The sequence below is a fragment of the Macadamia integrifolia genome, chromosome 9 (assembly GCF_013358625.1).
Source record: "Macadamia integrifolia cultivar HAES 741 chromosome 9, SCU_Mint_v3, whole genome shotgun sequence".
Taxonomy (NCBI): domain Eukaryota; kingdom Viridiplantae; phylum Streptophyta; class Magnoliopsida; order Proteales; family Proteaceae; genus Macadamia; species Macadamia integrifolia.
Genome location: NC_056565.1, coordinates 13,903,915 through 13,929,303, shown reverse-complemented (window position 1 = coordinate 13,929,303; position 25,389 = coordinate 13,903,915). Strand labels below are relative to the sequence as shown.

Genomic DNA, 25,389 nt, shown 5'->3' with positions numbered 1-25,389 from the left:
GTGTGGACTTGGAATTGACACCCCTATTTAGTAGTATTCATCTTGATGTGTAGGAGATCTCAACTTGACTTTGTTGGATCCACTATATCTCGAGATTGATACGTTCACCTAGTACATGGATTTAGGTATCGATATATGCTGATACCGATCTGGTTGGTGCGTATAGTTCACTTTTGCCCTTGCTTTTTCAAAAAAAAAAAATCTTTTTTTATTGTTGAACCCCTAAAACGATAGAAGTAATTGATTCAGATCGATCATGGATAGGTACTGGTCTCAGCCAACACTGATACGATACAACCAATACGGTCGATATGATTCCAATACTTGAAACCATGCCTGGATATAGATCCAACACCTGCCCCACTTCCTGTCATTAATGGAATGATGAAGGATATATGCGAAAATTAAAGGGACAGGTGTTAGATCCTCACATGTATGACTAAGTGCATGTACACGTAGAGGATTCATCTTCTACCTCGATCGGGGGTCCCACATGTGGAGTTTAGATCCTCTACATGTAGTTCACCCGAGTGTTTTCATGTACCAACACATGTCCCTTTTTGTTTCTATAAATACCCCTCCTTACCTATTTAATGGCAATATGTGAGACATGTGTTGACACTTGAAGTGTATGAACATACGGACAAGAGATCTCAACTCCCACGAGTGTTAGTAATGGATGTCAAAACCTAGCCAAAACCAACGAAATATGAGCTTTTGGATTATGTTTTAGGCTTAGTTTTGTTCTCAAACTAAACCTAGCCGCATTAAAACCGATAAGACATCAAACTTAAAAATCACGTTTCATTTTCATACTTTTTGAATATATTTACATAGTAAATCAAAACGAAACCTAGACCAAATTGATAGTAAACTGATGCATCCTAATCGCTTCATATTTCATATTTCACATGGAAATTGATCAAACCAAACTAAAATCAGTTCAAATCAACCGAATGACACCTCTAAGTGTCAGAAATGTATCCAATACCTGTCCCTTTTGCTTCCATATATACCCCACGCAAGGATTAAAGTATCGGTATCGGTCATCGTATCGGTCGGCCAAAATTAAGATACGTATCGAAGAGTATCGTATCGTATCGGAGATACACTAAGATATGCTAAAGATACACACATAAATGGATAGGAAACATTTTTTTAAACACTTTTGCATAAAGAATTTGTTAAAAAAAGCTATTGATAAAATGTATTATGCATAAACACTAAATTGAGGGTATCGTACTAAGAATTCAAGGTTTGTAGTTGTCCCATAAATGTAAAATCCTTGTTCCCAATCTTGATTTCCACTTTAGTTAGAAAGAAATATGGCTGACAGCAACTTTGGAACAAAAACCCTTCAAAAAATCTTGTTTTTCTGAAAAATTACCCATATTGGCCATTATATGACCGTAGCGCACTGTATCGGTACATATCGATACTCACCGATACGTATCGATACTCATCGATACGTGTCGATATATACCGATACGTGCCGATATATATCGATACGTACCGATCGATACATATCGATACTCTCTGATACGTACCAATACATACTGAAACGTACATTTTACCTCAATTTTATATTTTTCATAGAGTCGTATCGAGGCTTATCGTATCGTATCGTATCGATGTGTATTGATGCATATCGGTATGTATTGTAGGATATATATCAATACAAAAATATTTTAATATGTATCGTATCAGTGTGTATCGTATCAGTCGGTTAAATTTAAGATACGTATCGAAGGGTATCGTATCGGTATCGGAGATACTTAAAACCATGAATCCTTTAAATGCATGTCAACGCCCGTGCAGAGGATCCAATCTCTTCATCCGAAACACTAATAACAAACCATATTGCTTAGGCTGTTGTTCTAACAACTAACAACCAAGTCAGAAACTGTTTAAGCGACCTAGGGTTATTAACGTCATATAGATAAAATTACCGTTAGAATTGAAAACCCTTGTAGTTGTTCGAGTGCAATTGTTGCAGAGCTCGAGTTCAGAAGGTTTCGCCAGGTTCTCTGCTTAGTGTGATTTACTTTCTGTGATTCAACGACGTGGAAGATAGAAATGGAAAATCGAGTGCCCTCAGGGGCATTCAAGCTATGCGAACAGATGGAGTTGCTGGAGTTTCCTGACAAGTTCTTGATTAGATCTCTGGATTCTCCCGATCAAGCTTTCTCCATTGGTCGTTCTGATGGCAGTATTGATACCCAAATTGGTTAGAGCTTCGTCTGATAATTTTCTCTCATATTTTTTTTTTGGGGGGGTTCATTTATTGCATGCTACAGTCAATCTTTGCTATAATGAATACGTTCTCAAAACTAAAACTTTTCAAATTCGCTTGATTGTCGAAACTCAGAGGCATGAATGTCTCTTTAAGTTCAACTGATTTATATTCTGTTCATGTTTTGTGTCTATTCGTGATATAATTGGTCTCTTCTATGATGAATTCCAATAATAATCATTCAGAGAATCGTATTTCATCAGAATCAGGTCTCTCGAGTTCACCCAAATATTTCATTATAGTTCGGATTTTGCTAAGTACCTTTTGATTTTCAAATATCCCTCAGTTCTGATTTAACATATGCTTTCTATCGCATCATCCACTCATGTGACTGAAATAGGAGATTTCACCTGACGAAGAGATCTAGGTGACCCATCTTTTGGGGTTTTGTAGGAGCCTGTAGTTTTCCATTGCATGACTAAAAGAAGCAATAAAAAGATAGTAGACGAGGAATAAAATCACGAGAGCATGTCCAAGCTTGTACAAAACTATAAGCAGTTTTGGCTTTTAAGTTTTGTTGAGTTTGTAGAACTTTGTTAACTTGCTATTCAAATTTGAACATGAACAGCTAGTCAACAGACTTCATGAACCATCTCACTGCACCATGTAAATATTCTGGACACTGGTCTTGAGTTCTATCTTTTTCCATATTTTAGCACATTAGAAATCTAAATAACTTAAGCCTACAGAGTTTCAGAGTCTTTGTCATGAGAAGCACTGATTGGTTTCCGATTAATTGATGCAGGTGATTCATGTTTTGGAGGTCCTTCTAAAGTTTCTAAAATTTATGGTGTGGTCGGAACGATACAATTACTTGAAGGTACATTTTTGTGGGCATGAATTGGATTAGGAAAAAATTTTCCCTGTTTTCCATTGTAAGAGAAGTAATGTGTATTGGATTAGGAAAAAATTGGCAGTATCTTTTCTTCTAGTATGGAATTCAGTTGAGCTTTTTAATGCTAGTATTATGAAAAAGTAATGTGTTCCTTATTATGGAATGACACCTTGAAGTAGTTCAGTGTAAAGTGGGGGTGATGATTGGACTAGTTTGGTGATACAGGTAATTTGCCAACTTGTGCCCACTGTTTTGTAAATGGGCCAATAAACGCAAACTACCACTCTCTGTCTCAATTGGGCTAGTTTTGAGCAGACTAGATGGGCCGTGTTGAAAAATACAAGTTTCTTGTGTTTCAACTGGCTGAGCTAGTTGTATGGACTACATAACAAACTCGAGCTTGGCCATTAGAAGGGACAAAAGTGAAACTGAGACCTGCTTAATTAGCTTGGATACAGGGCGCGAGGGTTAAAGTGAATTATTTCTCGTCTGCTAGACAAATTGGGCTGGGAATTGGTACCTCAATTGTAGATTCTTTTAATTAATATTAGAGCAAGGTGGATGAAGCGGAGAGGTGCTTCTGACTGTTGTGTAATTGACGCATTCCACTCAAACTAACAGAAAATTCTGCACAACTATTAGAGAAGTAGTGATGTATGGGGCTGAATTTTAGTTCATCAGGAAAACATATAAATAAAATTAATGTAGCTGAGATGAGGATGTTGAGATGGATGAGTGGTAAAAATAGACAAAAAAAAAATAAGGAATGAACACATTAGAGGTAATTTAGGAGAAGCTCCAAGCCTCTCCAATGCATGATAAATTGAGAGAAAGCCGTTTGAGGTGACATGGTCATATGCAATAAGGGTCCCTGAATGGACTAGGAAAGAAGAGTGATATGATTTGGTGGAGCTTAGTGAGCAAAGGGAAGGCCTAAAATGAAGTGAAAAGTGGTAAAAAGACCTGCATCATGGAGGGTTGAAAACAAGTATGGCTTTGAGTAGAGTTGAATAGAAAAACAAGGTCCGTATGGCCAACCCATTTAGTTGGGAAGAGGCTTAGTGGAGTTTTTTCATGGCCAAATATTGCGATTCCATTTTAATTTGATTTATCACACAGGTCCTGTGGGTGTTTGTTGATGATTTCATAATTATAATCCCAAATTTGAAAATTAATAGACTAATAACAATATGGAAAATAAGGATGTCCTTTTGGCTTCAATTCGCGATTAAGAATTGTTTGATTAGTTTTATATTTTGTTGATATAAGAAAAGAGGTTTTCTGTAGTTGCAATGAATGCACCTCTTGGTGAAAAATATTGCCTGGATGAGTTTTTATCATGGATCTCTAGTGTCGACATACTGGATTTACAAACATAGCAAGGAAGTAAGTGTTGTAGGTGTCTCTACCACAAAAAAGGTGGGTTTTGAACTTTATCAGTGAGTTTATGTCGGGTTATGCTTCCAGATATATGTCGGGTTATGCTTCCAGATACTTTCACAGCTTGAGATAATCTGGTGGCAGAATGTTATGGAAAACTTCTGATTCATGGGCATTCAAATCACTCGTAGAAATGAAAATGTATGAGATTAATCCTAGTGCTTTTGTTACAGGAACATTTGCACTTATAATTACTTCGAGAAGGGAAGCTGGCACTTATCTTGGTTTCCCCGTTTTCCTAGTTACATCAATGAAGTTTCTGTCCTGTAATGAGACTTTGAAGCTTTCAACTTCTCAAGAAGTAAGGTTTATTCAAACCAAAAACTTATGTGACCTGATTTTTTTTTGTCAAAACTTATCAGCGTTGACATCATTTTGAGCAGAAAAAGGATAAGTCTTACTTCATGACTCTTTTGCGAACTGTGGAATCAACTCCAGGCTTGTATTATTCGTATGGAGTTGATCTAACATTGAAGTAAGTGCCCGTACCTGTGCAGAAGGTTTTGCAGTAAATCATGTTTTATAGCCTAATATATTGTGCTTTACTGTGATTATTATCTGAGTGCTAACAGATTTTCATGTCGAAGCTAATGTCATCAAGATCTTCTGTTCATGTCCACCAGCTTACAAAGAACATTCAAATTAACCGAGGAGAGTGCAAGAAAACCACTTTGGAAGCGAGTGAGTTGGGTGATGATTGTTCTTGAATTTCTTTAACTTTATTTTTTTGGGTTTCACATGCCACTGTGAAGCCTTTTGGCTAAGCTGGTAAGTTGGGTTATGATGTTCTCGTATTTCTTAACTAAAAATCTTTCTGATTTCTGAATTGCTGCATATTTATGTTTAATTTGTAGTCTGGTGTCATTTTTAATTTTTGGATGCTTAATTTTGAGTCAGATGTTTTTCTATTGTATAATTCATTTTCTGTGATTGGAGTACATTACATATTTTTTAGATTTTAAATATATATTTACCTTCCAGGCTGACCCTCGCTTTGTTTGGAACAGAAATTTGTTGGAAGAGCTTATTGAGTGTAAGGTTAGATTTTGTTTTTCGGTTTATATTATTTGAGTCCGACATATGATAAACCTTCTCCATTACTAATATGCCATGATTTTGCTTGCTGCAGCTTGATCCATTCATCATTCCATTGGTACAAGGGAATATCCTAAGCCGTATGTTTCTGTGTGTGGGTGCATCTGCACATATTATTTTGTTTTTTAGAAAATGGTAGAAATGTCCACAAATTTTGAAATCCTGAAATATTTGATCTTTGGCACTGATAAAAGTTGAAATATTTACTGATATCAACTAGAATTGACTATAGTCATATATGTGTTACATGTTTTCAATCGAGATCAGATAAAATAGCTGGTTTCAGCTATAACCAATATCGGGAACTGAAGTTAAAATTTGATTCAGAGATTGGATTACATTCAAAAAGCTGGTAGAGTTTTCATCAACTAGTTGGATTTTTGTCACTTAACCAGCAGACCTTAGGCTTTCAGACTGTACAGTTCACTCTTAAAGATGCTCCAGCAAGTATTACTTTGATCTCAAGAAGGTGTACTCGGCGTTTAGGTATGATGCTCTAGGAAAATTGATGCATGTTTTTGTATATGCTCATTCTTTGGAAGCTAATTTGAGTTGTTTTGATCTCATGACATGGTTAAACTTAGGAACAAGAATGTGGAGAAGAGGAGCCAACCTTGAAGGAGATGCTGCTAATTTTATTGAGACTGAGCAATTGCTAGAGGTGGAAGGTTTCAAATCCTCCTTTTTGCTGGTATTTTTTTCATTTTCTGATTTCCTCTGCATACTTTCATGTTTTAACATTAGCTGTTGTAATAATGGGTTTTAGGGAAAGTGTCAGATTCCCAATAGGTCCATGTCCTTAAGGGGTTTAATGGTCTTTGTAATACTATAGAAATTTCTCTCCATTTTTGATAAATAAAGAGGGTTATTGTCATATTAGACACAAGTCATTACCTCATCCAACATTAGCACCTTAAATTAAAAATCTTTGCAGTGGAACTTCTACCACTATTTTCTTTATAATAGCTCTGAAATGTACATCTGATTGACTATATCTATGATAGGATTGTGCATATTGCACTGCACTGTCAATGCTTAGGGAAGTGGTGCATGTAACTTTAATCAGTATATCTTAAACATGAAGTCAAAGACAAACAGCAGACCATTCAGTAGAGCCTACTTTTGGTTGCAATATAAGATTGCCGTATATTTATGTCTCGGCTTTAATAATGACAAGTAACATCTATCTGGTAATCTATTCATGAATTTAAGATCCATTTGTGGATGGATAGATGGATTGTTAAATGCAAATTGAAATCTCTACAACCCTGCCCCATTCTTATTCTATTTTTTGCATTCTTGCCAATTATGTCTTTAATCAGCCTTATACTTTTCTTGCTTCTTTCTGAAACTTCAGAAATCTGTCTAATTTGCATGTGTTACGCCTGTTTTTTTTTTCTTTGCTACCATGAAAAGGTGAATGAATTAATATCACAATTTCCACTGTATTCTTTATTGTTATTTATTTCATTTTTATTTTATTTTTTATCAAATTTGGTTCTGGATTCTTAGCAGGTCTGAAAAACAATACTGATTCCTACCCCTATGTATGTTTGGATTTTCTATTACAAAATATTTCAACAGATATTTTGCATAATTCTAGTTGTAAATAGGGTCTCTATTTATTAACACTTTTTTAGTATTTTCTGTTTAGAGTTATGTGAGGCTGTTGTGTTTTTGAACTTGGAGTTTTATGGGGTTCAAGCTATTGTTTTCTTTGGCTTCTTCCAATTTGGATTTATTTTCTTAGTTGAATGATCATCTTTATAAGATGGTTAAATGTAAATAAAAGTGGATCCTAGCATCCTATGGGAACCAACATTTGTTGGGCAACTAAAAATTTATTGTTGATCAGTACCATGAGGGGGAGTCTCATTGTCATTGTTAATATCTTTTAGTCATTGTTAATGTTGAGTTAGTATCTTGCTTTAATTTGTTAAGTTATTGCTAGTTATTTTAAGTTGAGGGACTAGACCATGATGGGGATTTTGAGAATCCTACCGTGGCTCTAGGGGTTTCCCTTCTTATTTTATCATGGCTCTAGGGGTTCCCTTTGTTTTCTTCATCACTTTCTCTCCTCTCTTCTTCTTCTTCTTCTCTCTATTGCCGGTAATGGTTTTCAGGTTCTCACACTTTTCACATTACTGGTTTGCAAGCATGGTGGAGACTGACATAATTCTTCCTGCTATAAACCCAGTTGATGATTGAAATACCCTTGCCAATCATATCTATTGCCGGTATTGGTTTTCAGGTTCTCACACTTTTCACATTACTGGTTTGCAAGTATGGTGGAGACTGACATAATTCTTCCTGCTATATCCCCAGCTGATGATTGAAATACCCTTGCCAATCATATCATAGTTCACTGGTGAGGCATTTGGATTAGTTGGTGGTAATGTTGCAATGTTAAAACCTTGTAGCCAAAACCAGAAACTAGAAAAGAGAAAAAGAAGAGAAGAGAAGAAGAAGAAGAGATCGATAGCAGTCCCAAAGTGAGAGCAGCCTGCGATCAGTCCAGAATAGGTCTGATCGCAGGTCATTATGATATATATATATAGCATAAAAAGAATATCCCCAATTACAATACAGCCCTTCACATAAAGAGGCAACCCTAAAACCACAAAGATGAACTCGATAGGACCAAAATGCCCCTATCGGGCTCAAGGATTAGCGTCAGTCTCAACACTCCCCCTTAAGCTGGAGCATACACATCACCCATGCTCAGTTTAGTACAACCATTGCGAAAACTAGGGGCAAACAAAGACTTAGTGAACATGTCAGCTAACTGATTCGATGAAGGAACAAACGGAGTCTCAATCAGCTTCTTCAGAATAGCATCACGGACAAAATGGCAGTCCATTTCTATGTGTTTGGTCCTCTCATGGAAGACTGGATTACTAGCAATGTAAACCGGAGCTTGGTTGTCACAATACATTTTCATTGGCTTGGTCATTGGAAATCCCAGCTCCAAGAGTAACGACCGCAGTCACATCAACTCAGCAGTGGTATGAGCCATAGCTCTGTACTCTGCTTCTGCATTGGACCGAACAATAGTACTCTGCTTCTTGCTACGCCACGTAATAAGATTACCTCCAACAAATATACAGTATCCAGTAGCAGATCTCCGATCACTAGCAGAGCCAGGCCAATCAGCATCAGAATACCCCACTAGTTCCATATGCCGATTAGGACGATAAATCAACCCTTTTCTTGAGGCACCTTTTAGATAGCAAAGAACACGAACAACATCCCAATGTGCTTTCTGAGGAGACTGCATGAACTGATTAAGAATTCCAACAGGATAGGAAATGTCAGGACGAGTCACAGTGAGGTAAATCAACTTGCCAATCAAGCTCTTGTACTGATGCACATCCTGGAGGGGTTCACCATCATCCACACCAAACTTTCGGTGAGGGTCCATAGGAATATCAACAGGTCTGGATGCAAGCATCCCAGTATCAGATAGAAGATCCACCACATACTTCATTTAAGACAGACTAATCCCTTTCTTGCGGTGGATTACCTCAATCCCAAGGAAATAATGAAGTTGGCCTAGATCCTTTGTCTAAAAATGGTGCTGGAGATAATTTTTTACTTCATAAATTCCTGCCTTATCATTACCAGTCAGAATAATGTCATCAACATATACTACCAAAACAACCATCTTATCACCTCTACGATGAACAAACACAGAATGATCAGAATAACACTGAGAAAAATCACAAGTAACTATGGTAGCACTGAACTTGTCAAACCATACCCGAGGAGACTATTTAAGCCCATAGATAGCCTTGTGTAAGCGACACACATGACCTGTACTCTCCCCCTGAGCAATATACCCAGGAGGTTGCTCCATATATACCTCTTCCTGTAAATCACCATACAAGAAGGCATTCTTGATGTCCAACTGAAATAAAGTCCAATTAAAGTTGACAGCAAGAGAAATAAGAAGACGAACAGAATTCAGGCTGGCAACCAAGGAGGTCTCAAAGTAATCAACACCATAGGTCTGAGTATACCCCTTAGCAACCAGACGGGCCTTCAAGTCTTAAACCGCTCAACAGAGCCATCAGAATTATACTTAACAGTGTACACCCAGCGACACTTCACCAAATCCTTACCAGGAGGTGAATCTACCAGACTCTAGGTACCACGACTCAAGAGAGCATCCATTTCTACATCCATGGCAGCCTTTCATCCAGGGATACGTAGGGCCTCATTATGGATACGGGGAATAGGGTTAGTGGAAAGAGATAGGGCAAGACCATGGATGGGAGAGGGAAGATGAGATAAAGACACAAAGTTATCAATAGGGTACGCAACCATAGATTTTTGAGTGCAAGAACGTGTACCTTTTCTGTGTGCAATTGGTAAGTCATCAGACGGAGGAGGAAGAGGAGCTTCACCAGAGGAAGGTGGCAGTGGAAGGAGGGAAGCATCTGGAGTAATTACCTCGCCACTTGGTTGTCCAAGCTTCTTCCTGTGCTGATAAACCTGTAGAGGAGGGGAGTCATTAGCACTAGGAGCATCAAGGAAGGGTATAAGTGAGGGTATGGGTGGAGGAGATGGAGAAGACCACTCTACACTAGATGAGCGTATAGGAGGAGGGTAGAATGACGTACCTTCAAAGAAGGTCACGTCGGCACTGACAAAGTTCTTGTGAGTAGTAGGGTAGTAGTAGTAGGAGTAGTCATGTCTTTGGTCTCAGCCATGAAAATCTTCAGATCTGAAAACCAGCAGCCAGCGCAATACTAACACAGCACAGAACCGATTTTATTTATTTATTTGTATGGAATGACGCTTTGGGGTCGATTCTGCCTGAGAATGAGCAAAAGTCAACTTCAAAACACTAGCAGCATAGGGAGGCAAAACAGCGGACAGCAGCAACTTCAATATCAACAACAAATAAGCCAACAAACAGGGGCAGCAGCAGTACACACTGCAGAAACAGGGGCAGCAGCCATAAAAACAGGGAGGGAGAAGTCTCGACCTCAACCAGTACACATCCGAAGCAAGTAGTAATAGTGAAGAGACCTAGTTGTATTTATATCATGAGAACTAGGTCAGAACCAGGTAGTAGATCCAGCAAAAAGGTGGCTACACACCAAAGGAGATCACCGCTAGGTCGAAATCAGCAGCGATGGTTTTTGTTTAGCCAATCGATTTGATTTAGACCTACTCTGATACTATGTTGCAATATTAAAACCTTGTAGCCAAAACCAGAAATCAGAAAAGAGAAAAAGAAGAGAAGAGAAGAAGAAGAAGAAGAAGAGAAGAAAGAAGAGATCGATAGCAGTCCCAAAGTGAGAGCAGCCTGCGATCAGTCCAGAATAGGTCTGGTCGCAGATCATTATGATATATATAGCATAAAAAGAATATCCCCAATTACAATACAGCCCCTCACATAAGGAGGCAACCCTAAAACCACAAAGATGAACCCGATAGGACCAAAATGCCCCTATCGGGCTCAAGGATTAGTGCTAATCCCTTATCGGGATTAGTGTCAGTCTCAACAGTGGTAATAAGTGGTTTCCAAGCTTTTAGAATGTTTGGAGAGAGGGAGGCAGATTATTGAATCTCATCCACTTTTTCATGCACTTTGGAGAGCTGGAAAATCAAATTGTGGATTTTGGTTAAATAGATGAAGTAATTCCAGTATTATATATTTTCCCTTGTCATTAATACCATTGATCTCATAGATGGCTATGAAATTTTGTTTGTATGGTTCTTTTATGTACATTTGGTTTTTATTTTTTTCTGGTGGAACACTTTGGTGCATGTGCTGCTTCATTTCTGGATGAGAGAAATGCATTAATTTGTTTAATTCATCCGACTCTGAATTATTACTTCTGGATTTATGTATTGTCCATGGATTGTGGTCTTGTAGCTCAATGGTATTAGAACAGCTGCATATTCAGCTTGTTTACATTGTATATCCAGATTGAAATTCTGCTTTGCTTACATGCATATAGATTTAGTTTTATTCCATGCATAATGAATGCTTGAATATCTTTTGCCAGATTCGAGGTTCAATTCCACTTCTTTGGGAGCAAATTGTGGATCTGAGCTATAAGCCACAACTTAAAATAATTAATCATGAAGACACAGTATGTAAATTACTAGCTGTTTGTCCATGTGTTTTCATAATGATCATCCAATTATATTTATGCTTTTGATATTTTGCTTTTAGCCCAAGGTTGTGGAGCGTCATTTTCATGATCTTACACAACGATATGGTGAAGTCATGGTTGTGGATCTAACTGATGAAGTAAGGATCTAGCTATCCTATTAAATTTTGTCATACTTAATTAAGAACCTGGCCTTACATTTTGTTGTATTTTTAGGTGCATACATTGTTTATGTCAAGCCTTTCCATATTTTCTATTTTTTTTTAAAGAGAAGGATTAATGGGTGAAGGACTGCAATTCTGTGATTCTAATGAGTTTCACTAATCTTATAACTTGTCTTACTTGTAACTAACATCCCTAAAACTCTGTCCAGCTTTGTTTCACCATGAAATTGTTAACATGTCACCATGATTTTGATTGCAACATCCTCATTGTTGGGTTTTATGTCAGGACCAAGCTTTATATGTGCTTTTGCTTATTCTACAAGTATTATTTGATGCGACTCTTCCAGACTATTGCTTGCTAGATTAAATTGAATTTTTGCTTTGATGTGCTTTATTCATCATTTTTTTTAATTGATTTTAACGTCATTATTTTCTTTTCATCTTAATCTTTTATCTTTCGTTATTTTCTTCCTACTGTAGCATGGTGATGAAGGTCAATTAAGTATGGCGTTTGCTGCTGAGGTGCAAAAGCTTCCCCATGTGAGGTGAATTCTCTCTCTCTCTCTCTCTCTCTACTAAACACCCAAACGGATAAACTGAGCTGCGGTGCACTGCTGAGAGTCATGTTAATGAATTTGACAAGCTTTAGGTGACAAGGAATCTCATACAAAGTCTGCCATAGGTTGATAGAGAATTCTAGGTACAATCATGGAAACAGGACAAACCAAAAGAAACCTTGGATCCGTTGGGGTTATCAGCATCACCAGTTGATTGGTCTCTAGTGCTCATCAATCCCAAAGGTCATGAGAGTTTGCCAAGCGATTCTTACCTCTATCATGATGAGTTTAAACTGAAAAGAGTAGTGGGAAACTCACCCACTTTGAAAGGGGCTTACAAAAGGGTTGATACTTGTGATATTCTCCAGTGAAATGTATGGATTAGTGTCTTCTTCATTCTGTCAGTTTCCTGTCCAAGAGAACATGAAATTAGTTGACCATCTGCTTCTTTCTCTTTTTATTTTTCTTTGAGCATTGACATCATTTCCATTATTTGTTTGTCTGGTCAGTTTACTATTGAAGTTGTTTCTCTGATTTTTTGTGGCAAGTTCCTCTTCGCAAACCAAATGGAGGTGTTTTCTTGTTGCCATTGTTTTGAACTTTTTGGGAGGAACAGAAGCCTAGACTGTTCCAGGACAGCGTGATTGTCAGATTTCATCTCAGTGGACACCTTGGCTAGGTGCTGATGTGTTTTTTAGAGAGATTTCTGCTTAGCTTATTTATCATAATTAGGTCCCTCCGTGTTTCGTTACCCTCTTGTACAGTTGTAAGTGGGAGTATTTCTTAGTGGAGACCCACTTTAAGTTTGCGAAGCGCAAGTTTGATGGTGGTTCACTTGGTTAACTCTGGTCCTTGAGGAATCGTTGTTGCATTCAGAGATGATAGGGGTATGATGATTGGAACCTATAATTGGGTCCTGTGAGGGACTCATCTAGGGTTGAGTTCGTTTATTGTCTTTCTCATTTGGACTTAGACTAGTTCTGCCAAGGATCATGTTAATTTTTTTTTTTTGGGGGGGGGAGGGGAATTCCTCCAACGCTACTGGTTGGATGCATAAGGACAGTGGGCCAATGAAGATTCTTTTGATATACCTCATTTTTTTTTTTTAGATAAACACACGTACCTTATTAAACTGTGAAAATCTTTGGCTTAAAAAAAAAAAAAATTACAGATGGAAGCCAGGATTGGCTGATGAGTTCAAAAAGAGGTGGTTACACCTAGAATGTTTATGGTAGTTAAATTTCATTGTAGCTTTTCAGTGTTGTGGATATGTTTTGTATTGATCTTTCAGTGTATAGGGCAAGGGTCCTGTGAATTCACATCTTCTGTGCATTAAGAAATTGAGGATTAAAAATATTCATGAGTCATTATGCCATCCAGCACAATCAGAATCATCGTTTGAAGCTACTAAGTTCAGGACATCAATCCAAAGATAGAAAATTTCAACAGAAACCAACTGTTGAATCCATTCCATAGATGATACAGAGGGCCACAATGGGGTGCAATTCCCACTTTTACTGCATCCTGGGAGTCATGGTTTGAAGATGGTCCTAACCCTTTGCGTTTTTGCACAAAGTGGCAGCTCTCAGCCTCATTAACTTGTTTGGATTTGTCTTTATCTTGAACTCCAAAGTGTCAATGATTGGAGTCACTTTAGAGCATGGCTGCATGATTTGGTCAACTCTCGCATCTCCACTAACTAGCAATTTCATTGAGTAATTTTAATAAATTGTAGACCTGGGAGTTGTCAATTTTTTTACACCAATACAAACTGTGGAATTTTCATGGCAGTTATCAGTTTTCCATTCTTTGTTCTACCTACTAAGTTTTGGCGTAAGGATGTAAATTATTTTTAGTTGCATTATTACAGATAAAACCAAACAACATTTTGCATTCTATTTTGTTTTGTTTTCTCCCTAGAAGCGCCCGGGTGGGATTATTTAATAGAGCTTAGTTTCCTTTTTTCTTAAATTTGCAGATATATTTCTTTTGACTTTCATCACCATTGCGGCAATTCAAACCTTGATAATCTACAGCTTCTCTATGATCAAATCTCGGAGGACTTCAAAAAACAAGGGTAATAAATAAAAAGTAATTTTTTACCATTTCCTCAGTGTTAAATTTCTGTAAGTGAGTTTAATTGTTAAGAATAATGGTGCTTTTAATTTACTAATGTTCCAGCTGTGCAGATACTGCTTCATTGACTCAGAAGGAGAAATACTAGCTGAGCAGAAAGGAATTTTTAGGGTTAATTGTATTGACTGCCTGGATCGAACCAATGTTACCCAGGTATTCTTTATTATCTTCTGCAATTTTATTGACTTATTATTCTTTGATTCTTTCCCCCATCATTGTTGATATCATCATCATATGAAAGTGGATATGTCGGGTGATCTGATCCTTCCTGTTTACATGTGAATTCTTCCATCCCAACCTCCATGAGGACAGTGTTATGTTATTATGTATCAACATATGGGATGTCCAACCATTGGTAGAGTTGAAACTGCCCAAACTAGACAATCTTACAATATTAGCTTGCTCTTGGCCACACAAGTTACTTTGTATGAACAGGATATCATCCTACCCTTTCACTTATGTCTTGAAATGGCACTCAGAATGGTCACGGGTAAAGGGCGGTCGTTGGTGGCCTGGAAATGTAGCACAGATACTCATGAATGTACAAAATAATATTAAAAAACATAACAGAAAATAGGAGAAAAATAAGATGGAATGAGTTGAAGACGTGTTTTAATCATTATTCTCAGGCTTCCAGTTGCTGCAATTCAATATAACATATTACATCGGAGAAAAGTGGTGTATTTTTTGGAGCCAGCTATTGCTTGCAGGTTTCTCATAGGATTTTTATGCCATATTCAGGCTGAGCAAGTGTGTGATCCATTCTATATCTTTTCTGATCAAATTGCTTTCCCTTTCTGATTGTTCGAAAGAATATGTGAGATGGTACAATTTTCTCATTTGGTTAATGTTGGCATATGGAACATCATTTGTAAATCCTCTACATGCTTGCCATGTCTAGTCACTTTGTTATTAGTTAGCAGGAATCTTATATTACTCTTTAAGACTGCAAATGTATTATGAGGTGAGTTATGCTGTATCTGTACTTTCGTCTGACCATCTTACACATGTCACCCAAACACTTTCCCAGAGTTACCTAGCTCGAGAATCATTAAATTCACAGCTGCGGAAGATAGGTGCACTTTCTTTCACCGAGTGCATATCCAAGTTCAATGAAATTTATGAAAAGTTCAAGACACGTAAGGAACCTTTCAACCTTCTGTTTTATTCTATTGAAAAAGATTCCTTTCTAATTTCACTTTCCACCTCATTGTAAATTTCAATCGTATTAGTATGGGTTGAACATGGAGATGAGATAAGCCTTGAGTATTCAGGTACACATGCCATGAAGAGTGACTTCTTGAGGTAGTCCTATCATCCATTTGTAACTATTAACATAATTCCAGCAATTTTCACTCATTTTTCTTGTAGAGTAGATGTGAATTACTTTTTCATTAATTTTGATTCATACCTGTTCTGTTCATTATAGTTTCAAAAGAATTTTTCTGTTGCCTGTCAAAACAAGGGTATTGCCAGATTATCCCTTTCACTAAGTTCTTGAATACATAATGTTGCAGATTTGGCAGGCAGACTCTGCCTGGGCTTATTAAAGATGGGATGACTGGTCTGTCACGATATTACTTAAATAATTTTCATGATGGCATCCGACAGGCAGGTCCCCAGAACATAATGTAATATTTTATCATCTACGAAAACATTTCAGTTGTATTTAACTGAGCCATAGCCCGACGGTTTTCAGGATGCAATGGATCTTATCAGCGGCCACTACACTGTCAATGGAAACAATCCTTCACCACTGCACCTGAACAGATTTGAATCATTCTCGGTATGAAATGTCAAGGATTTTTTTATTTATTTATTTTTTTTGACAATGTATTCTCACCATAAGTATATGTACTCAGTACTTACCACCAGCTGCTATCGAATTGGTGGCCAATAACATCTATCCAGAATACAGTATATAACCCAAAACCTATCAGGCTAGAAATATCATAATCATATGATGAAACACATTCATTTCCATATGGCTTAAAGGCTTAATTATGTAGTCAACCTTTCATTTGCTCATGTCCTTTCGCCATCCAAAACAATGGAGGAAATTGGCGTATTCCTGGTGGTTTGAACTTTTTGGCTGTATAGCCAAACTGAGAGGTCATGAAAGTCTGATCCAGATGAGTGATTGGGTTGCAATTTTTGGAAAATGTTGACTGGTTACGTAAACGATTGGAAGTACATGATCAATGGCCCTTGTTTGAAATTTTGATCTCTCAGTACCTCCCTGCATTAATATTGATCAAATTTTTCTTTTGGGCGAACCCAAAACCGCAGTATCTCCCAGTTGCGTCGGTTCTATTAGTTGGTGGACTTACACTGACATCATTCACCCTTAATCAAGGTATTGTAGTTCTCTGTTATCTTTGTAAATATTACACGCTAGTAACTGATTAATGAGTTTTTCATGTTTGGTAAATTTTCAGGCGGGCGAAATGCACAACATTTAGTATCTTCTGTACTTTGGGCTGGTTTGACGGCTGGAGTGGTGGCTGTGGTCAAAGCTAATGGAAGGCAGTTCTGCTCCAGGCCTAGGTTGTGTGGCCTTTTGTGAACTAATTAGGTATTACCTGTAACTGTTAAATCTGAAGTGAGATGTATCATCTAAAACTGAGGAATAATTACTAAAAATTTGTACAAAATATATGATATCAAATTATCTAATAATCATATCGGACACCACGTTATAAATGGCAAAAAGCTCAGAGACGTTTCATATGTTTCAAGCAACTCTACCTGGTTTGGGTTGTGTGTTACTGTGTTCCACAACAACTTTTACGGTTTGAGCAGATCATTAGCATTGCAAAGGGGTTTTCATGCCAAGTAGCTTTCATAGAACAAGCACTAACCATGATCCAAATAGGGGGTGGGGGATGGCCTTGTGTTGAATATGACCATGCCAGATCTCTTTATTTGCAACTAGCACTACCTCCCCCCAACCCCCTCTTTGGATCATGATATTAATAACCGTGTGGATCTTATGGAATACAAGTACAAGACACAAACTCAATAGAAACAGCAATATGAAGCAAGTCCAACCCAATATTATTGTTACTATTATTGAAGGAAAAAATCTAGGCAGTTATATTGAAAGTTTAGGATGAAAGAGAGGGAAAGGAACTAATTAAAAGTGGGATCTGATCCTTGCCAAGAGATGACACCCACAAAGGCTTTGCTATTGCTCCATTATCGTCTGTGCAAAGTAGTCACTCATGCTATCAGGAGGAAGAGTAATGTGGCAAATCCAGAGTACTATGGGAGGGAGAGGGTTCCTTCAAAGGCAATGTGGCTCAATGGGAACATTAATAGAAGTATCTACATGAGTAGAATTTCTGCCATTCATGAGGGGTGAGGTAGTCTCCAATTGTGTCTCGGCTTAGAGGTCACGTTACCTTTTAGGCTTTTGTTTTCTGTTGGGTATTTAAGGAATAGTTTGGATTAGCATTGTATCAAATTTTAGTTTCAAGTTCAATCATTTAACCTTCTATATAATGGCACACTATACCCTGTCATGTATATCCATGCAGCTCTCAATAGTTCTGTGAACCTCTTCGTATTCTTGAATTTTTAATAGCTTATTTCAGCATGATTATAAAAATCAAATGTCAACCACTTAGTGAGAATAAGATGCATGTAGAAGATTTTCTAATAGATATCATAATAAAAAATAGTTTTTCTCAATGTAACCATAGTTAGTAAAAAATGGGGACTATTATCATATTTTCCCTCCTTCATGTATGTAGGGAAAACCTTATCCATATTAGAGGTGTCAAATTCTAGCACGAACTGATTGAACAAAAAATAAATAAATATTTCATTATTTGTGTGTGTGTATATATATATATATATATATATATATGGAAGATCAAATCGGACTAAACCGATTAAAGAAAACCTAATAGAAAATTGAAATCGATCAAATTTGAACTTTAATTACCTATAATAACGAATTGGGTTGGTATGGGAATTTTGGATGCAGGTATTGAAATAGCATCTTTAGTTACAATTTCTGATACTCCACATATTTTATAAAGTATTCGACCCTCTTTAATGGGTTGTCTTTGGTTTAAATACGTACTTAAAACCAATTCAGTCTAACTGAAACCAAACCGAACTCACTGACTGATTGACACCCTACTTCATACAATTGGTGGTATAAATGGTTTTAAAAATAACTAAAATTTCATACATCGACCACTCCCCCACTCTGCCCCCACCAAAAATAAATAAAAATCTCTCTCTCTCTCTCTCTCTCTCTCTCTCTCTCTCTAAATACATGCATGTAATAATACTACTATTATTATCACGAGGGTTATATTAGGAGACCAATTAAGAGAACTGAGAAGACAGTTGAAGAAACCTTAATTAATTTTCTCTCTCTAGACGCAAGTGAGTATGCGTTTTTATCCAATTAAGGTTAAATTAGCAAAAACATATGAAATGGAGCAGTAACAAAAGGTATTACATATCATGGAGTAGTGTCGTTGCTGCCACGGCCGCCCCCCCTGTGACCGCTACCCCCGCCTCTGTTCTTTGGGTCGTGCCCATGGTTTGCTGATGGATCATTGTAGTCATTTAGCCTCACCTTCAGAAACCTCCCATGAACCTCATGAGCCTCCTCCTCCATCTCCATCCCCACCACCACTGTTTCCTCCGCCTTCTCTGCAACATTAATTAATAACCATAAGAATTAAGTTTGTTTCTAGAGTAGGAAAAACCAAGTATTGAAATAGTGAACCGGTTTGATCATATTTTAAAAAATGATTTAGTCTTATTTGATTGGGACAATTTATGGCCATATCTTGTCATTTTTTACCCCAGTCGAGTTACATGACTCTTGACTAAGTTTATCAAAATTTTGACTCAACTCAAGTGAGTCGCCCGAGTTAGAGCCAAAACCTGATTTTCCAATCATTCTATGTAGTTTTAATACTACCAAATAAGGGATAGAGGGAGGCACCCAACAGTGGTTATTTCTTCTTCTTCTTCTTCTTTGTGTGTGAAAGGAGTCAAGATTATTGATTGGTTCAACTCTGAAGGGAAAAGTGGAAAATCTCCACAATGTGTAGATATATGGTAGGTGTTTGGTTTCTATGTGGGTCTTAGACAAGGAAAAAGTAAAAGAGTTGCATGCAAATGGAAAAGTGTATCAAGGAGGAAGCTAAAGCTAATTAGGTGTTTATAGTTTCTATGTGGGTCTTGTGTTTTGTGTACCTGAAAGCAAAATGGAGTTCCGAGCAGCAGCAGCAGTAGTAGTAATGATCACCATAGCAAAGAAGAGACACCACCATCTAACCCTTATCCCCACCAAACCCATCTCTCTCTCTCTCTCACACACACACACACACACAACACAGAAATGAGAATTGAGAAGTGATCTCCTTCTCTTACTTCTGTGTATCAGTTCCTTCGATAATCTAGAGCTCTCCTTTTATAGGCAAGAGAGAGACCATGCCAATTAACACGTGGCATAACAAGATTAGAAAATAGAGTTGACCTTTCTTTTCCCTCCTTTTTGTGTAGATCATAATATTCGTGGATGCCCACCACCTCTCTCTCTCTCTCTGGTTTTGATTTGCTTCACCAACCAGATATTCATGGAGGCTGATGGTGACGACGTTTACAAGTTTCCACGTATTTCTCTGATGACCTCTACACAGCACCACCACCACCACTATGGCTATTCAGTGATCCCATACTTTTCAGCTTCATGTAGAGGCTGATGATCACCACCCTTCATAAGAGATTCCAATCAGAATGTGTTTATGAACTGTGGTTCATTTGGTGGTGGTAGTCTACAACACATTTAATACAAGCTCATGAGCTGTTGTCGGCATATGAAGCTGGTCATCAGGTCGCTTTCATCCATTTTCAAGTTAGATATTGAATTCTAAATGAAATTATAAAAAGGAAAACAACTCAAAGTGGGGGAAGAGATCAGGGGAAGATTAGCTAGGTTCACCGTACTGACCGTAGTTGCTTAGCTTTGTTTTGCTTTGCTATGTTGTTTCTTTTCTATTTACATTAGTTTCCTCACACCATCAATTACTCATCACTCAAAATTCATTTCTCATTATCTCATAATGCAATCCCCAATTATAGCTATAGGATACAGTACTGAAGCTGTAGAGAATAGAGATACATGCATTCACAAAAACAAAAACATCAATATCAATTGCACATCATGCAATTTTCATAGACTTAGCTTTCTTAGAAATTCAGACCATGGTTAAAATTACAGTACGAATGTTGCAACCTGGTGATCAAGCAGTTGAAAACTATTTTGGACATTCTCAGGGTAAGGTTATGTAGTTCTCACACCCACTCCCGTAGGACCTCGCATATGCGAGAGTCTCATGCATCGAGTATACCATTTTTCGACTACAGTTAGTTAAAATGGTAAAAAAAAAAAAATTAGTATGTTGTGTTTAAATCACAAATAGAATAAAAAAATCTCAAGAACGGCAAACAATAAAATATGGAACAAAAATAATAATATACACATAATTATATTATGGAACCAACTCATATCTTATTAGGTTTTTTTCATTTTTTTAGACCATTAACTTACATAAGTAACACAATACAAAAACATAAGACGGGTTTTAAACACATTTAAAACAAGTTTTAATTTTTTTTATATTTATTCCCATATATTTTGGTTCAATAAAAGCAAAAAACAATTGTTTATAACATGTTAATTTTATCTAACTATGGTTCAAACATATGGAAAAGGAAATCATTTTGGTTTGGTGTATGTAGTTCCCAGCTGTTGACCAAAGAAAATAAATAAATAAATATGTAGTTCCCAACCTCCAAAAGAGGAATTATGTCTTTAGACATTAATGGAAGTTGTATATTATGTATCGAGCCATAAATTCGGACGTCCTAAGTTCGACACCCATTAGGCATACCTTGGGCCACTCACATAAGGGTGTTTAGTGCTCTTCACTGCTTTCAGTGAAAGTAGAATGATTCTCATTCAACCAAGATATGATTCGATCCATGTTGTTGTGGGGTCAATATGGGCTCGCAGGACTAGCCAGGCCAAAAGCCTAGATACCCGTCGTTAGCAAAAAAAAAAAGAGTTGATAATATCATTTTTCTTTTCACAATTGTATCACCTATTGCCAAAAGATTTTTGGTAGAACTCCTTTGTCCATGCTTCCAAAAAAAAACCTAAAATAGGATAAAAAGGACGTATTTGGTATACAAGGTTTACGTATGTGCGAGATTCGGGGGCAAGAACAATGTAATCTTATCCTAAGAATGTCGAAAAGTTATTTTGACTGTTTGATCACCAAGTCGTAACATTCGTACTTAACGTTGGAACACGTGCCCCAAAAGGATACCTTCCTTGGAAAAAAAAAAAACTCACCCCATATACATCGGGAGCATGGGCACGGAGCATGGTTCCTCTCCAATCATGGAGATGACTATTGAGACAAAACACTGATCAAGGGAATTTTCCACAATCCTATAATGAGTTCCACACTCAGCAGGAGTACTTTTCTTTCCTTTTTTTTTTTTTTTTTTTTTTTTTTTTAATTCAGTTTTTCTTAGTAACCGAACATTTGTTGGGTATAATGTCTTGTATTCCATCGTTAACCTAAGTGGGTTGATTTCGAAGAGTCATTAAGAGGTTACAGGTCGTCGAAGGTCTCGATAGTATTTTATTATATATTTGTAGTGAAGTTTTTTCTCTATAATTAATTTGAGTGAGGTACAAAGACGAACAATTGTAACCCTATTCTCCATTGATAGTACCATAGATGTAGACAATTTCATTATACCATATAAATCTTTGTGTGCATTATTTAATTGTATGTTTGCAATTTCCATATGTTTTTTTTTTTTTTGTAAATTCTCATATTCTAGAAAAAGAACCTAAGCCTGAGTCTTTTTTCTCTTTTTCTTCTCGTAAAGAACCTAAGCCTTAAGTCAAGAGGACATGACAGGGAAAGATTTAGGATTCAAGATAAGATCAAGCATATCAACCAATTTGTATGTGGATGAACCCTAATTCCAAGCCTTCAATTCTTGATGACAAGTGTCAGAAAAAATATGAAAGGAGAGCTTGTTGGAATTGACACATAGTAGGAGATTGGCCGTACGGTGGAAGATGTAAACTAACAATGATGGAGAGGAAGAAGAAGGGAAAGACATATTACGTACACTTGTCACTGTTGAGCTTTTTAAAATGTGAGAGAATGGTTCAAGGGAGGAGGATCCAAAGTTTTGTAATTTGGAGACTCATCACTCTCACATCAGCCAAAGATTCAGTTTATCTCAGAGATGTTACTGTGCGAGAGTCAAAACTCCATTGAAGGGGACATCTCAACAGTACTGCAACCTCAAGTGTGCACATCCCCCACTAATAGCCACCAAACTTGCTGCAGCTCTCCCCATGAATCAAATCTCAATTTGAATCCACATTCTGCTCCCATGAGCATAACTAAATAATTTTTATTCAATTTTTCTTTTTGTTGATTTTTATAGAAGAATTAGAATACTTATATGGGATGAATTTTCCTTCAATCTTGGTCAAAGGAGGATCAGTCATGGAGGGATTGATCTTACATCGGTTTCATAAAAATATTGACTGATGTGGATTGATATGGTCTTGGGTTCCCTCACCTTGTAAACCAGTTTATTATAGGGTTGAATTCTTCTAAATTCATATTAATGGTATCAGAGCAGTTGATCATCGCTCCAACCCGGATGCGAAAGGTAACCATTGCAATCTTTGTCTGACTTCCCAATTCTAATTAATTTGGATTACCAAAACCGATGCATCTTAGAATATTTCATTAATCACTTAGATCTTATGTTTTTTTACTAATTTTTTTTAAATCAATAAAAAAAAAATCAATGAAATTTATCTCTCGTAATTAGATCTAGTGGACTTTTGAATTAACACTTTAAAAAATAAATATTTTTTACTTCGAAGCTGCCTTTCAAAACTGAAAAATATTCTACTAAAATTGGAAAGGGCCAATCATATTTTTGACGCAAGTACACCACCCCTTACCAAGGATTTATCATCCAATCTAATTGATTTAAACTTGGATGGGACTGGTTTTTAATCCAATGCCATCAAATTCAAATGAATCCAATTCATAATGGATGGGTTTCTATAACAACCCCACCTTTTTTTTTCTTATTGGTTTCATATGTCACCACTTTCTCATAACTAATTGGGATCGACTTCGGAATCGGTTCATTTGCTAACCTTTAACCACTCTCAGCCTTTCGAATTCCCTCCTCCCACCACATATCAGCAATTCTATTTACAATATTCCCATTCTTAATTGCCGCGATAGATGGAGGTGCGGTGTCACCTGTCTAAGGATGGCACCATATCTACAACAAAGCGACGATATTCATTAAAACAGGTTTGTTTACTAACAGTGGTGGATGCTCAAACAGGTGCTCTTGCTTATTATCTTGCTCAAAATGGTGGCGCTTTTTCTGTAAACTAAAAATACATTCAAGGTTTAAAGCTTTCTTTTAGAAACTTGCCCACAATGGCATCCTTACAAAAGACAAATTGATTAGATGGGTGAATATGAATCCCATCTATGGTTTGTGCCACAACTTAAGTGAGACTACAGATCATCTTTTTCTTCACTGTGATTTTACAAGAAGGATTTGGGCGGCTAGCCCCCTTGGTCTAAGAACTGAATATTTGAATAATTTGTGTTTTCAGGCTGTGATCATGAATTATTTTCATAAGGTGTCTAGGGCTTCTTTAACTCACTTCTTTAATTTGTTTATTGTACTGTGTTACTATATGGCAACATCGGAATTGAGTTACTTTTCACCATCAAAAACCCAATCCCTCACTTATCCTCAAACAGGTAGATTTCTGGATCCCCTTCCTTCATTTACTCGGTTATACTAGTGAGGACACTAGTGACAGCATTCCAGAGTTTAGACTATCCAACACCCCACAAGACCCTATCCCATTCACATAAAAAGGGTGTTCTTTGTTGTACAGGGGTTTGTCAACCCAAAAAACAAAATGCAGGTTGGGCTGTAGCCTTTATTAAACATAGAGTATGTCACTTACTTCAAGCTAACTATATGTTGACAGAAAATGGAACGGAGACAGCAGCTCGAGCTCTTCTCCACGGATGGGCAAAGTTTATTGGAGATGGATGGGAGGTAAAAAAAATTTGGACTGATATCAAACTCCTGGACCGATTTTGGAGAAGTAATGATGCCACAAAATGGCCTTGGTACATCAATCCCTCTTCTTCTAACTACTAGACTGTATGTGAATATGCCTATGTTATGTATTAAACAGGATAACAGCTTCCTATTAGTACTCAAACATATAGCTCTAGAAGCTGAGTAGGAAAATAGTAATCACAGACTTTGGTAATGTATTAACCCCTGTCTAATATGTTTTTATAAATGCTTTTTATCTCATAAAAAATAATAAATAAATAAAAAAAAAAACTCAGAATAAGGAATTAAGTTGTGTTTGGCAACACTTCTGCTTGCATGAGTGTTTTCAGTTTCTGCTAGTGTTACCAAACACGGCCTAAAGTGACTATTGTCCAATGAACCCTGGTTGACCTGTAGAGACCTCTCTTCTTCTACAGTCTTGAGTCTCTTGACTGCAACAGAAAAGCATCCCTCATGAATGTGCTTGACCTGTGTTATTGTTGCTCAATAGAGCGTTGACTATGCAAACTCAAATCCACTAGTTTCAGAACTTTCT

At 37.0% G+C, this 25,389-nt stretch overlaps 2 protein-coding genes across 5 annotated transcripts; one reads left to right on the top strand and one right to left on the bottom strand.

Moving 5' to 3' along the window:
- Positions 1-1,952: 1,952 nt before the first annotated feature.
- Positions 1,953-17,378, top strand: LOC122090030 (phosphoinositide phosphatase SAC8-like). Of its 4 annotated transcripts, none has more exons than XM_042659860.1 (20): positions 1,954-2,227; positions 3,039-3,113; positions 4,742-4,869; positions 4,952-5,043; positions 5,192-5,249; positions 5,550-5,606; positions 5,698-5,731; positions 6,069-6,149; positions 6,248-6,324; positions 11,684-11,770; positions 11,854-11,931; positions 12,436-12,500; positions 14,491-14,589; positions 14,702-14,801; positions 15,679-15,787; positions 15,881-15,953; positions 16,166-16,259; positions 16,348-16,434; positions 16,938-17,004; positions 17,087-17,378. In XM_042659860.1, the coding sequence occupies exons 1-20, from the start codon at positions 2,077-2,079 to the stop codon at positions 17,212-17,214; spliced, it is 1,740 nt and encodes a 579-aa protein (XP_042515794.1). In that variant the 5' UTR covers positions 1,954-2,076; the 3' UTR covers positions 17,215-17,378. The 4 variants fall into 4 exon arrangements, 3 of the variants coding, with proteins under 3 accessions (XP_042515794.1, XP_042515795.1, XP_042515793.1); XM_042659859.1 differs by having other exon boundaries at positions 1,955-2,227; positions 6,248-6,354; XM_042659861.1 differs by lacking the exons at positions 11,684-11,770; positions 11,854-11,931 and having other exon boundaries at positions 6,248-6,354.
- A 1,656-nt stretch (positions 17,379-19,034) lies between these two features.
- Positions 19,035-20,033, bottom strand: LOC122088410. The gene is made up of 2 exons (XM_042657678.1): positions 19,875-20,033; positions 19,035-19,322 (listed from the first exon to the last, which is right to left on the bottom strand). Exons 1-2 carry the CDS (start codon positions 19,975-19,977, stop codon positions 19,129-19,131), a joined length of 297 nt encoding a protein of 98 aa, XP_042513612.1. The 5' UTR covers positions 19,978-20,033; the 3' UTR covers positions 19,035-19,128.
- Between the last annotated feature and the right edge of the window lie 5,356 nt (positions 20,034-25,389).